General features: G+C 30.8%; 1 protein-coding gene across 1 annotated transcript in view; it reads right to left on the bottom strand.

Moving 5' to 3' along the window:
* Positions 1–412: 412 nt before the first annotated feature.
* The window catches only part of LOC124355807 (Down syndrome cell adhesion molecule-like protein Dscam2), a 487,821-nt gene continuing 473,860 nt past the window's right edge, over positions 413–14,373 (bottom strand). The window contains exon 6 of the mRNA XM_046806962.1: positions 413–671. Coding sequence (XP_046662918.1) covers positions 413–671 — 259 coding nt within the window. The remainder of the gene's footprint in view (positions 672–14,373) is intronic.

The raw sequence follows: 14,373 nt of genomic DNA, 5'->3' as shown, positions 1-14,373 counted from the left end.
GAAGAATTATCTAAATAGGTATTGTTTTGTAAAATGTAAATAATAATGATTCCAGTCAGACTAAATAACAAATTTCACATAAGAGAAAGACATCCCACTGAAATCGACAGTTTTTGTTTCACGTTTCATTCTTCAACCATAAACATGAAGTAGTTTTAACATTTTTATATTTTATTAACTTTCATAGATAACCCTCATCTTAAAAGCCTGAGGTGCAAATTGAAACCAATTGAGGTACTATGGTTTAGATGTGAAAGAAAAAAAATACTGACGGAAGTTCAGTAATAAAGAGTAACGTGACTCGTATAATAAACAGTCAAAACAGAACTGGTAGAGAGGATCGACATTGACAGAACTCGTAATTACCCATACCAAAGCTTGGGACCGGGAACACTTTTATAATAGTTCCTAGCTACAGAATTGGAGGTGTCGTATTCATGGTTGATTTACGGCCGTCGAGAAGTTCGGAGTTGAATAGCCATTGTGCTGCGACAATAGGCAGGATATACAGGTAAACTTGCCACTTACCGGCTCTAACTTTGCTGTCCCTGGAGACAATGGAGCCGACAGAGTTGGTGGCGGTGCACCGGTACGTGTTGACGTGAACATCAGTAGAGAACTCCTCCTGGGAGAAAGGTGGGAAGTAGAGACTCCCATTGCTCAGCACCTCTCTGTAACAAGACATGTTTCAGTTGTATAAATGTTTTCAATGTAATCGATATCAAACATGTAAACCATATCAAAACGGCTTACGTTCGCGGAAATATCTGAAAGAAAGCTTTAAGCTGATAATACACAGTTTAGGATTTAAAATTATGCCAGAATTTAAGTTTAAATTATGCATTAAACTTAAAAACTTCGACATAATTTATATACCATATATTGATCTTGTGACTGTTTAACAATCTCCTCAAGTATGTGTTATTAAAAAAAGGATAAATCCTATGACATATTTATACTTCACAGTAAACATTAATGACTTTCAGTTTTTCTTCACAACAAAAGATTTCAGTCCCTCAGCTCGAATTATAACTAAAATAATTTCCATATTACATCGGCTCAGAGATGATATAGTACTTATGGTGTGATAGTAGATTAAACAAATTGAAAGTTATGATTTAATAACATAATATTAATAGATTATTGTTACATACAAACACACATTGAACATATATAACATGAATTTGTATTTATTCACAAAATTTACTTGGTCTCCTGAGACTCGAATTTGGATGACTCACTTGATGGGCGAGCATGCTAACCACTACACCACAAATCCACAACGTTTTATGACTCAATTATTTTGTAGGCTACATTTGGATAGCCTCGACACATGTGAACACATATAATTCTAACATGAATTTCAGCCAAATGAAATGTAAGTATTCAATTTGTGCAAATAGAAATAACGTAGATCCATTTAATAAAATTTTATGATTACAAATATAGGTTGAAGTTCGACAAACTTAAAGTGTATAGCTAAGTTCATTCTTGAGATGTCCTTCAGACAGAAAAGACGAACAGTCAATCATGCATAAAAATTACATCTTTCTGGCAGGACAAATATATATTGCGCCAGTATTCTGAGTAATTGTGGGCAATGATATACAGCCAAGTTGCGTCGATGGAGCTAAAATCTACAAAAACAATTCTGCTCATATCTTGCGGATTGTAATGCTAGGTCTAATTATAGCATGCCACTTGATAAAATGTCATACAAATTTACCAAGTTTGTTAACAAATTTTATTTTCTGCAACTTTCTTGTTGCTATCACAGTTTCCCATAAGACCATTTAAAAAGGTTCGCTAAACCATAGTCATATCTATGAAGATACATGCACCATTATAGAACTTGATATTGCTAATATAGAAAGGAAGCTTTTAAAAATGAAAGTCTAAAGGTCAATTCTCAAGATATCGTGTGGACAGACAGTTAGAAGTAAACTCTTTCCAACTTCCTTTTTAACTAATAAATATACATGTCTGTTTTAGTTTTACATTTTTAATTTCAAAGATAATTGTAAAAAGAAAAACAATATTATCTGAAATGGTTCACAAATTAAATGATGGAGTATGAAACGTTAGTGGTTTTCCGGAAATTCTCGTAAACGTCAAGGCAAGCACCGTTTTACGCACAATTTGCGGGGAAGCTGGCGTTAATGACATGGAAACCTGGCATTAGTGGCAGCGGAGCACTTGCACACTCTCGGCTCTGTGGTCAGTAATGGGCCTCAGCCTCGGGCTGTCTGTTGTGTCCAGACTAAACGTCCATAAAACAACCCTAACTTAATGTACTGCAAAGTTAAATTACTACGATAATACCGGAAGTAATATTATGCAATAGAAACTAAAACATAGAAAACAAATATATTATTTAAAAACAGTAAATTATTGAAACTCTAAAAAAATTCAATTAACAAAACCCTTTTATAAATGTGGATTTATTTTGCTAAAGTTTTTATCTTCAACAAAGGATCTTTAACTAAATCTTAAAACTAATTTAATATTTTATGTTTCTGTGTTCCAAATTTTGTTGATTTGTTAAATGTGCCAAGAAACACTTCAAAGAACTACGGCAAGGCCTACAAACTTTTCATCTTATATTTACCATTACTCATAAGTTTTATGTCAAAGTTTACAATTATCGAAAGAAATTTAACTAATGTACATATTGACCTTTGTAGATATTGCGTTTGTTCAATGTTTTTAAATTAGTCGGACACATAAATTTAATAAAACTTTCTTCATTGATCTTTGTCGTGTGTCGTGCATCCATTAACGCTTCCTTACGATTTAACAAAAATGAAAGTTACAGCTGGTTGTGCTGTTTTAGTTATAAAAATGAGAGAGATATAAATTTCTTTTGAAGCAGGTAATACGTTGTTTTAAGATTGTATGAAAAATTATTCACAGTACGCCGAACATTATAATATATATTAAAAGTGAAAACAAGACAAACTGTTATACTTCACTTATGGATAAAACACTTTGTATTTAGGAATAGTTTCACGGTTAACCTACTTTTCTAGCAAGTGAAATAGGTTAAAACGGCTTTATATAACTTTTAAGTATTTAGATTTTAATGTAGATTTTTTATATGAAATCAGATCAGCTTATTACAACGGTTCTCAAGGTAGCACTTACCTAAAATATCTGCATGACTTCGCCGAACACGATCCTCGTAGTTAACACAACCACCTACTTCAAAGTTTGTGTTAACTATATAACGCGGAATGTGGAAATAATAAAATCCCAAAAAGCTGAAACGTAGTATAAACATTGGTCTTAACATATCTTGCCTAAGTTCTACGGTCGTAGAAACATAAACAATTTACATCTCTGTTATTTATGTACCTAGAAAATAAGAGTTATAGAATGCTCATATTTTCTAAAAATAATTTTAATAAAAATTAATTTGTATCTCAAACTACAGTCAGTACCAAGAGTATAAATTAATAACATTCTAGTAGCCACAAAATCTACATATTTCTTTCAACTGAGCCGGAAGGACTGTTTATTATTATTTCCATCTTAATAAAACTTACCATCAGTAAATTAAATAAGTTGCCAGTTGGAATCCATTATTATTTACTAAAAGTAAGCGTGGATACACAAAATAAAAATGATATGCTGAACAAAGACAGTAGAACATGTAGATGGATAGATGCATGTATTACATTTGCATGTTACCTGTATAACAACTTTAAACTATTTTTAACAAATATCCGATATGTTTTCCTTTTTTAAAAACTTTGTAGATTTTCGATTTTATAAAACTAGACAGCAATTAGCTCACATATATGCTATAAATAAATAATAATTTCTTTGCCGCTTGTTTGAATCATATCTGGCTGTAATTATTGTACTGCGAGTTTTGTGGTAATGACTAAAGACAGTTAATGCACCGTACCTATATATGTACGATTAGAATCGTGTGCGTCAATAATGGTTTGCTTAGAAGGTAAAGTGGTTGACCGAAGATACTCTGAGCGAATTTAAATTGATAATTGTTGATATTTCGATAATTTTTACGAAATGAAGACATATTTTGATCGTAGTATTGTGAATTAAGACGAATTAAAAGAAGAGTGAATAAATCACAATAAGACAAATATAAAACATAGAATTTACAACCGCTAAGGGAATGCTTGACCAAGCACAATTTAACTGGCAAGGCTTTTGTAAGAAATATGTTCGAACTATATGACTAAAATGAGTATTTTGATATTAAACAATTACAAATAAATATTACAAAATGTTTTTCATTGAAATAGTCACATTACTATTTTTTAAAATATTAATATTCGCGTGAAGTACCCTTCGAAAATCGGGCACAGAACCACGGCAGTAAGATCGTCATTATCAATATTAATTTTGAATCCCATTGTGGACTTTCTGAAGCTGATTACAATTAATTTTTTGTACTTTTGAAGAGACTTTAAGTAATTTAATAATGTTTATAATGCTATTTTGAGGTGGTTAGTGCTAATTTTGCCTCTCTTTTCAGGCCAGGAAATTGCAATTGGGACTTTAGAAAAATATGACATAAGACCTTATAACTTTGATTTATTGTTTTGATTTTTGTATCATTAAATATTACGTAAATTATTTACTTATCTTTAATGAACATGAAAATTTGTAAATTCATAAACCGGTACCCGAATTACTAAAAAATAGAAGCTTGGAATTTTAATATATTTTAATTGCCTTAATTTCAACAATAATGACATAACAGTGGGAATAGATGAAAGCTTCAGTGACTCTAATGAACGTGAGATACAGCCTAAACTAATGTTCAGCCATACATCCATTTATTCGAGGCTAATTATGCATAAATCTGACAAGGAACAATGAGATTACTTGCCATTGTTTAGCCACAACAAAGCCGGATTGCGTGCAAGCAACTATACAAAGTGCCATCAACTGTATTCTGTTTGTAGTTGCCATGCATTGTACACAGATTTGTATTTTATCGTCATATGACATATTTATTTCCTGCGCAATTCTGTTGGTAATACAATATATACTAGGCTAGTTTAAAAACCGGTTTCTATAATTTGATAAATACCACATACTATTCTTCATAAATACATTTACATAATTTATGTTACATTAGTATATACATTGAGAAATAAAATATGTATAGAACGTTTAAAACAATGCATTGTATTGTTTTTGAATGAAAAATTTGAAATGTATAGTTAATTTTACTCTCTAGAAGATCCGCGTATTAATAATTTGACAGACAACCGTGCAAAAGAGAAGTTGACACAAAAATTACGCCTCATTCTTTGTAGGGGTGAAGGTAGGAGATATATGATATCTCTCTTAAGATGCCTTGCCACATAATACATTCAGACTTTTTGTTCATTAGATTTGGTTTCATACAAGAATTTACATAATAAAATTAAACATACCCAGTAATTTTAAAGTTGTGTTTTAATTATACCATAGTTAGGAGACATATGTTAATATGTCACATGTTTGAGTGTCTTACGGATGTATTGAGTTTATTTGTTTTTATATTTTCTCGTTTTCATTGTAGTTACCCCTAACATGGATGTAAAAACATTTGCTAACTTTCAGTCAGTCATGTTACTCATACAGAAATAAAGCGTCACACAAAATTTCAAGTCAGTAGGTTAGTTCGTCTTCAAGATATCATGCGGACATACATACATACACATAGGAAGCTGGAATTAAAATTGATAATGATTGGAAATTGATAGACTTTGATAAAGCTCAGCCAGTAATTGGAAATATTTACATCGACCTGGAACTCACGTCTTATCTGTGGGCTTAATATCGATGTCGATAAGGGTGAGGATAAGCATATCTATTGGTCAGCGGTAGCACTCAAGACATGAGGAACATCAACGTGAAACGGCCGCGATACCAATGGCATTGAATGTCTGACTATAACCGCATTTTGTGGATCAGTTGAATCCAATAATATAAAAGTATAAAACTAAAAATAAATATGTATAGGACTAAGAAGACCAAACCACCTCTCAAACTGCTCCAAAAATCTAAGGATCCCGGAAGAGAAAATTGTCATGAATTTTTCTCCGGGCTACGCTAAGATTAGAAATGGTGATAAAAAGTGCACAAAAAGACTGAGAATGTTCAAATTATCTAAATATAATAAAACGGTTCTGGTAGATATAATGGACATACCTACATCCTATGTCACATACAGTGACGCCTTATACCTTAACAGCTGGACCGGTTATAACACGTCTTTCAGTGTGATTAAATCTGTCCCTAAACAGAATTCTATTAACAATATCAGATTAAGACCATATGAAACTTTAATTGTTCACCCATGTAAGTCGCATGTCCTGAAATTACATTTACTGAATTCCTTAATAAATGAAAGTAGATTAAACCATATTTACTAAAAATATTTATGTTAAATAGCTAATAAACGCTATAACTTACCTTATATTTTGAAAATTAAATGAAAAAAGAATTAATATTTGTTTGATCAGAACGTTAATAGGAATATGTACGAACAGAATTTGAAGAGAAGTATTCATTCCGTATAATGTAGATCTCGAAAAAGAATTCAGGAATGAAGGATAAACATAAACTGTACAAAGAAGCAGCGGTGGAAATATGATTATGTAAAGATGGGTTAATGTAAACAGATTTGTATGGCTTAAAGAGGCTGAACGTGTTTACACAAGTAATGGAGCGCCGCCCCCTTTACCCCAACCATTAACCACCAACCACCCCCTTTACAATCACCATCCACTACAACCGGCAAGAATATGATTTTATATTTTTGTTTTTTTTTTAATGCAAAGCCAATTTGCTTGTTAATTTCTAATAACGTGTTAATTGCATTGTTAAGGAAATCGTGTAAGACATAGGTCTCTAAATTATTGAGTTGCAATTCAGTGAATTACGTTACACAAATCTAACGATTACTTCATTTACAGTCCATAGATGAGGTTGAAATTTTCTTTCGGGCTATATAATTTCCTTTAAGTCTTAATACAGGTTGTTACAAATTTAATGTTTGTTGAAAAAATGTTGTTGATATTACTACATGCCTTAATAATAACTACATAATGGTAACATAAATAAACTAATACATCTATGTTATAATTAATTTGTAAAAAATAATTAATGAATTATGAAAGTAACAAATTTGTATTTAGAAAAGAATATTTATAAGCAATCAGAGAACTAGTAAAAGGCTTGTGGTACGATTACTTAATTCAATATTCTAGATTTAGTTAATATAATATACGGCACCAAGATTTGACTGAGAGATAGTTAATAAAAGGTAGTGTATATTATATAATATTTAGCCTTTATACCTAATAAGATTTCGAACAATGTTTAAATTAAACATATCTCTCTCGATTATCATATAAATAATATTAAAACTACGTTATCTTCTTTTTGATGCAAAACCTACGAAAGGGAGTAGAATCTTTGAAGATATGAATCCATTTGGAATGAAAAGTAATTTTAAAATCGTTTCAATAGCAATGCTTTTACCGTCGGAGATCAAAGATTACTAATACAAGCACAGCTTTATTCCCAACCGTCACACCACACCACACCGATCCCAGGCTAATTCTGGGACGTTGTTTCTTTTAACACCGCCGCCCATTATTGTTTGTGGTACAAAGGGACTGAAAGTATTTTTACTTCTCCCGCATCAAAGGGGAGTATATTATAGTGCTTCTTTGGTACGAGAATATTAGCTTTGGAACTTTTCAGTTCACATATTTAGAAGCTTGCAAAACAATGATAACATCAATGCATTTTTTAATAATTGATTATGCATACATTTACTTACAGGCGCCTAAAAATATACTTAATAATTATTGCTGTGAAAGAAACAGAAACAGAAGCCCTTTCAGTATTTAAGATTCCATCGTCATGTGTGAAAACAATTTGAAACAGTATAAATATTCTCACAATTTAATAACATTTATCAGCTGAATAAAACGTAATAAGATTTTTAGGAGTGGAAGTATAATAAATATACGTATGCAAGTTTGCGTCAAAAATAATTTAGTTCTATCTGAAAGAAATGTGAATTTAGTATCGGTCCATTGTTTAATTTTTTATCTTCAAGTTTTTAATGTATAATGTTTTATAAGCGTAGAAAGAAAATTTTAAATATGAGATTGGATTGTAATGCATGTTTTGAAATAGCTATTTATTTAGTTGGTCCACATTTATAATATGTTTCTTAACCTTTAAACATTTTTGTGACAGTTCTTTTTGTCGGACCAATGTAAATGTTATCAAAATATTCACAGTTCCCCTTTTATTCATATTCAATTTTCTCTTCTATATTGCATTCGCTGTGGAAAAAAGATTGAATTTATATCAATACTTTTTCTAAATACGTTTTTAATATTTCTTTGTATAATGGACATAACCCATGGACTCAAATAACTCATGGATTGTCAAATACGTATTTCTTCTTTCTCATTTTATAAAGTGGTTCTTCATTTTTTGGTAGAAGTCTTCTTTCGTACTGTTTATTAACTTCCAATTATTTTGTTGAGTGTCCATTTAAAACTGCTATTCTTTTTATGTTGTATAGTTCTTTGTGTATTTATTGTTCCTAAAAGGTGTTGTAAATAATCAGTTAATCATAGTTTGAAATAATGAGCAGCTCCTGTTTAGGATGGTACATGGTTAAAATCTAGTGGTAAGAATCTACGAATGTTTTATATTTTAAGAATGTTGTATTATGACTAGTAAGTATTCTGTAAATTTAATATGCTACGTCAACAATATTCATTTTTATTAGTCAATATAAAAATGGTAACAATGAATTTTTTCATTTCAAAAGTACATTTAGTAGTTTGATGAAATAAATTAGATAATAGTTTAGATTAATTAATAAATTAGATAATAATAATCAAATATAGCAAAAATATTATCAATCTAACGCAAGTACACTCTGGGGAAATACACCATATTTTGTTTCGCATTTACTTAAATTATATTTTATTCAATGAAATACAAAAACACTAATGTTTAAAAAATAATTTTAGTTCAAAAAACTGAACATCATGCGGTTATTTTTGAACCAAAAAGTCTTATAACTAACAAAATGTATATGTTAAATGCAAATCTAGTCTGGGTCTTATAAATAAAAGTTATTCACTAAATGTGTTGCCAAGAAATCAACTCAAGAGCGGTAGGAACAATTCATTCTTCTTAAAAAAGATCTTTAAATCCTAGAATGGTTCTTATAAAGAAAAAAAGGTATTTTACAATACTTTTGAAATTAGGAAAATAATAACAATATACTTAAAAAGGTTTTAATTTACAACTGAACAGCAGTTGACATTTTCAGCTCAAGTTTGTAAAACCGTGTGAAACATTGTAGGCCTGGAGCCGAAAAACAATTTGCATTTACAAAGGAAACATTTTTTTAATCAACATATAATTTTTACCAGTCATGCTAGCTTTTGAGGAGGTTGAAATAACACGGCATACGTAACAAAAATATTTCTTATTTTTCCTCGCTTGATACTATTAAAATTGAACGTTTTACTCCTAATTTATAATTATTAGTTATATCACCATCGAAAACTAGATGAAGAGGCTAAAAGTTACTAACTGCAATTGGTTAGTTGACACTGATTTTATTAACTAATGTATCAACAGAGTTACTGCATGCCTCAAATTTTATTGGTGTAACTTGGTAACTTGAAGAAGGGCACGAAGATTTATTGTCTGCACGAGAATTGGTGAGTGAAGGAGACGGAGCTGTATCGCCTGTATGAGAATAGGTGAGTGAAGGAGACGGAGCTGTGTCGCCTGTATGAGAATAGGTGTGTACTCGAGACGGAACCGTATCGTGTGTACAAGGATAGTTACATAGTTCATGTAGCTGTATTGTCTTTAAGAGAATCGATGAGTGAAAGAGGCGTGGTTGAATAGTTTGTACGGGAATTGGTGAGTGAAGGGGATGGAGATATATTGTACGAACGAGAATTTGTTAGTGAAGGTACGAAACTGTATCACGTGTACGAGAATAGTAAAGTGAAGAAGAAGTAGCTTTGCATTATATACGAGAATAAGTGAGTGAGTTGTATTGTCTGTACGAGAGGTGGTATGTGATTGGTTTATTGGACTGTATCGTCTGTACGATAAAAGGTGAGTTAAAGAGACAGACTGTATCGTAATTGGCTGAAACTAACCAATCAATATGATTAATTGTTTTAAATGGCTTATTTTTCATTGTCTGAACTGTCTTTGATAATATCTCCTTTGTTAAAGTCAGTTATTATGTTGATTATTTCTAATATCCCTCCTAATATTCTCGGATAGTAATGTAATGTATTAAAAAGGCACCGAGACTTTTCACTAACTCAATTCTATGAGAGATTTTCCGTCGATGTTTGGCTCGGAAAATATATAAAGTTGTCAAATATATAGCCGTGTAGTATTAAGAAATACGATTTACGTTGAGAATAGAGCTTATTGACATTTAATCACCAAGTAAATTTTTTTATAAAGCCTTGGAAACTATCACCTCGTGAGGCTTATGTAATGATTGTGCCTGTTTTAATGTCTTAATGCCATAAAACGCGATGGTATGTGGGGGATGAAAGCTTGATATTCTTTTGGAGAGTTTTAAAACTACTTCGGAAGCAGTCATCTTTAATAAACATTTTTATCAGAAGCCAATCCAATAATCAGTCTCTAATTGTTGACTGAGTAATACGAAAGAATCATAAGTTGATTCTTAGGAATTATATGTTTGTAATAAAAAGTAACAGTATATTTTAGACCCAATCATCAAAATTGTCTCTTTATGGATAATGCACACATATATAAATACATAAACAATCCAAACAGTTATTAATTATGATTTAATAAAATACTAATGCAAGGGTGTCTCCATTTCTGCAGAAACATTTATCCTCATCCATGACAGGAACAATAAACTTCCACAGTTGAACTAATTCTATAGTTGGTAACCGGTATAAAATAAAGTGTTTTGTGGCAAAAAAATCCAGACAGACGACGCGACGTTTATTTCTCTCTTCTCCAACGACTTACCCGTGCAGTCGAGTACTCGGAAGGAGCACTTCTCGGTCCCGCTCTCGTATTCAAACAATATCGCTCGGTGCTCACTAAGTAATCCGTTTTGCAAACCATTTACCTGACAGTCTCTCTGACAGATGTTTATTTTGTTTGAAAATGTTTCTCCGTGTCCTAAACAGTTTTTCCAGAACGTTACGTGCAAAAGTTGGATCATATGAAATTAGCTGTTAATTGTTTTTGACTAAAAAAATGACATTCTAAGAAGTATTTAAATTACTCCAAAAGTTATTTTAAATATTTTAAACAATTTATGAATAATAAATAAATATAAAAACTTGTAGTTAAATAAAGTTATATTTGATTTCAAAAGCTTACTGGTTATTTCTGACACATGCAAAACATATTAACAGTAGGTGTATTATAAGGATATAAAAATAAACCTCGACTGTTACAAAGTTCGTTAAAATGTGAAGCAAACAATATTCTAGAAAACTGAAAGTTACCTTTATAGGCTGTCGTTATATTACATGAGTAACAAAAATCACTTAAGAAAATGAATTTATAATTGTGTACAATCAAAACATTTTTTAGATATATATTTTGATTTCGATAAATTTGGATAAAACCTGCAAAACGGAAATGTTTAGAAAAAATTTAGGTTTAACTGTGGATGTTTAGTAATAGGTTGTATTTATGACTTATAGAAACACCTGTTTGGTTATGATAAATAAAAAATATCAATTTACTCAATTTGTCATATTTAACGCTGAATTATCCAATACATGATGGTTATCGCTGCAAAATGTTTGCAATGACCTAACTGATAATAATTATAATTGTTACAACACGAATGATTAAAAAATTAATTTGGCGATAATAAAGTTTAAGTTCTTGATTAATTCTAATTAATATAATCCATAAGTTTATAACGTATTCTGACTGCAATTTGCTCATTAAAGATTACAACTATGAAAACGTTCAAGTTACTCCATCGTTAGAGTTTAAAATAAAATAAAACTCAATGATAATGAGATACACTCTTATGTCTACGTTAAACTTTCCCCTGTTTCTATACTCAGCGACTTATCCCACGCTAATTATGCATAAATTTGACAAAGGACAATACGATTACTTACCATTGTTTAGATACAACAAAGCCGGATTGCGTGCAGACAAAGCGTCATCAGCTGTATTCTGTTTGTAGTTTCAGCTCATTGTACATGGATTTGTATTCCTAGTGTATTTGTTTACTGTGTCAACCATTGTCCCCTTTCCGTTGTATTAGATTAGTAAACATTGATCAAAAATGTATCATGGCCTCTTGTAATTTAATTAAAAAACCCGTGATTCTGAGTAAGAATTATAGGCCACTATTGACTAAGTGAGGTGTTTGTTCGTCTAGTCCGATTTTGATTCTCTGAAAATTTAATTTGTACCTTCTATCAAATTAGTGCTGCAAAACTAAGCTTCATGTGAGATGGAATCCAAAGACATACGAATATGAGGAAACCTTATAACATTGTCTATTTACACTAAACTCGCATATAAAATATGTGAGTTTGCAAACGTTTAAGGATGGATTTCTGCACGTAACCAATGCAAACAACTTTAAAGATAAATATAATGTCATTTTTTTCTTATTAATTTTGTTATGTTTTAAAAACTTCAAGTTATGTACGGTTATTTTTTTATCAGATTATAGAAAATTAGTGAGATAAAATGTATTATTAGTTAATTGTTGGAGCTCGATATGTTGAATAGGCTACTAACATGTTTCGTTTATTAGATGTATTTGGCTTGTTTGATAATGTACTGTATGTGTGTGTGTTTTTGATACAACGTACTTTGCATTATCAACTCTTAAATACAATTGATATATTACAAGTTGAAAGAATATTAGTAAATGGAGACGTAATACCTAACTGTAACAGAGTGATTAGTGTAGGATTAACTATAAACTCAACTTTAGACTGGATGCACTGTGTTGTTGGCTTTTATAAAAAGGTTTTTCTGGCAATTCATTATCTTAAGAGACTTCTACGATTACTACCTCTTTTGTATTAAACTTCTACTTGTTGAAGAACCTTTGTTTTTTACTTCAATTTCTCTAGCTCTGTGTCTAATTACAATTCATTGGTCTGAGGAACAAACTTCAAAGGTTCAACACTACTGTTATATTTATTTGAAACTCATTTTTAAATCATTTGAATTGAGGAACCATCGTATTTGAACTATCCTCTTTTTCATTCTTAAAATAAAATACCCAGAATATTATATAGGCGATTTTGTATTTATAAATAATAAGGGCAGGTCAAGAAATACTCGCATTGCTATGCTCTACTCTGAAGTATAATAAACTGAAATAATATAGTTAAATTTGATTAATTAGTGTTTAATTTCATTAAGTGCATGTTTTAGAGCTAGTGGCCATGGAGCAGACACACAACATACCTTTTGTGGTTTCCGACTAATGATTGTCACGGTTTGGTATGATTTTTTATTTTTATAGGCTGTAATTAATTATGAGTTAGGTTAGTTATTCACCTCAGAAATAGATCAAATTGCAGATCTTAAAAAAAACTTAGTGTTTGCTATTACTAAACGATTGTAAGTGACCGGAAAAATCCTGTTTCCTTCACAAGTTACATACAGTCTTAAGTATGTTACAAGTTCATTTTACGTATTCAAGTGCATAAGTTTAAATAAGGTTAAATAAAAAACAGGGTCATTAAGTCACAACTTCACCTCTCTAAATATGTAGGAATAAAGAAATAGTAATACACCTGTTCATTTCAAATATTGCAATTTCCATATATGGCTTTATACAATAACATATATTTTTATACAACACCAAAAACAAAAAATGTTTGAATTATAAGCCCATACAATTTTTTCAATTTGAAATCTTAACTTGGTCGGTTTAGTGCGGATGAGGGGTAACAAACATTTGATATTTACAGGTATTCGCCGTCTTTGTCATGGCAATGAATATCTTGGAAGACAAAACTAGGTACCATTAGATGTGACATTTTGCTGTGAAGTCATCAGCGATTTAACTTTATATCTTATCATCACAAATGTAAAGTTAAAGATGTTACATTTTCCTAAGCTTTTTATTATATGAGTAATAAGATTCTTAAAAACGTGTATATTTATTCGCTTTCAACAAGCAGCTACAAAAATCTTCAGCGTGGCATCCAAAGTGACAGTTTACTCAGCATGGCTTATAAAGGTTACTTGCTGTCAAAATCTCTTGATACATACACTTTGGAGAGCGACAGTGGGAACTAAATAAGGAGAGCGTTCTCTGTTTCGGTCTCTCTTTGTGAAAATGGG

Source organism: Homalodisca vitripennis, chromosome 2 (genome assembly GCF_021130785.1).
Source record: "Homalodisca vitripennis isolate AUS2020 chromosome 2, UT_GWSS_2.1, whole genome shotgun sequence".
Lineage (NCBI taxonomy): Eukaryota > Metazoa > Arthropoda > Insecta > Hemiptera > Cicadellidae > Homalodisca > Homalodisca vitripennis.
The sequence above is the reverse complement of the archived record's forward strand: the minus strand, read 5'-3'. Positions and strand labels throughout refer to the sequence as shown.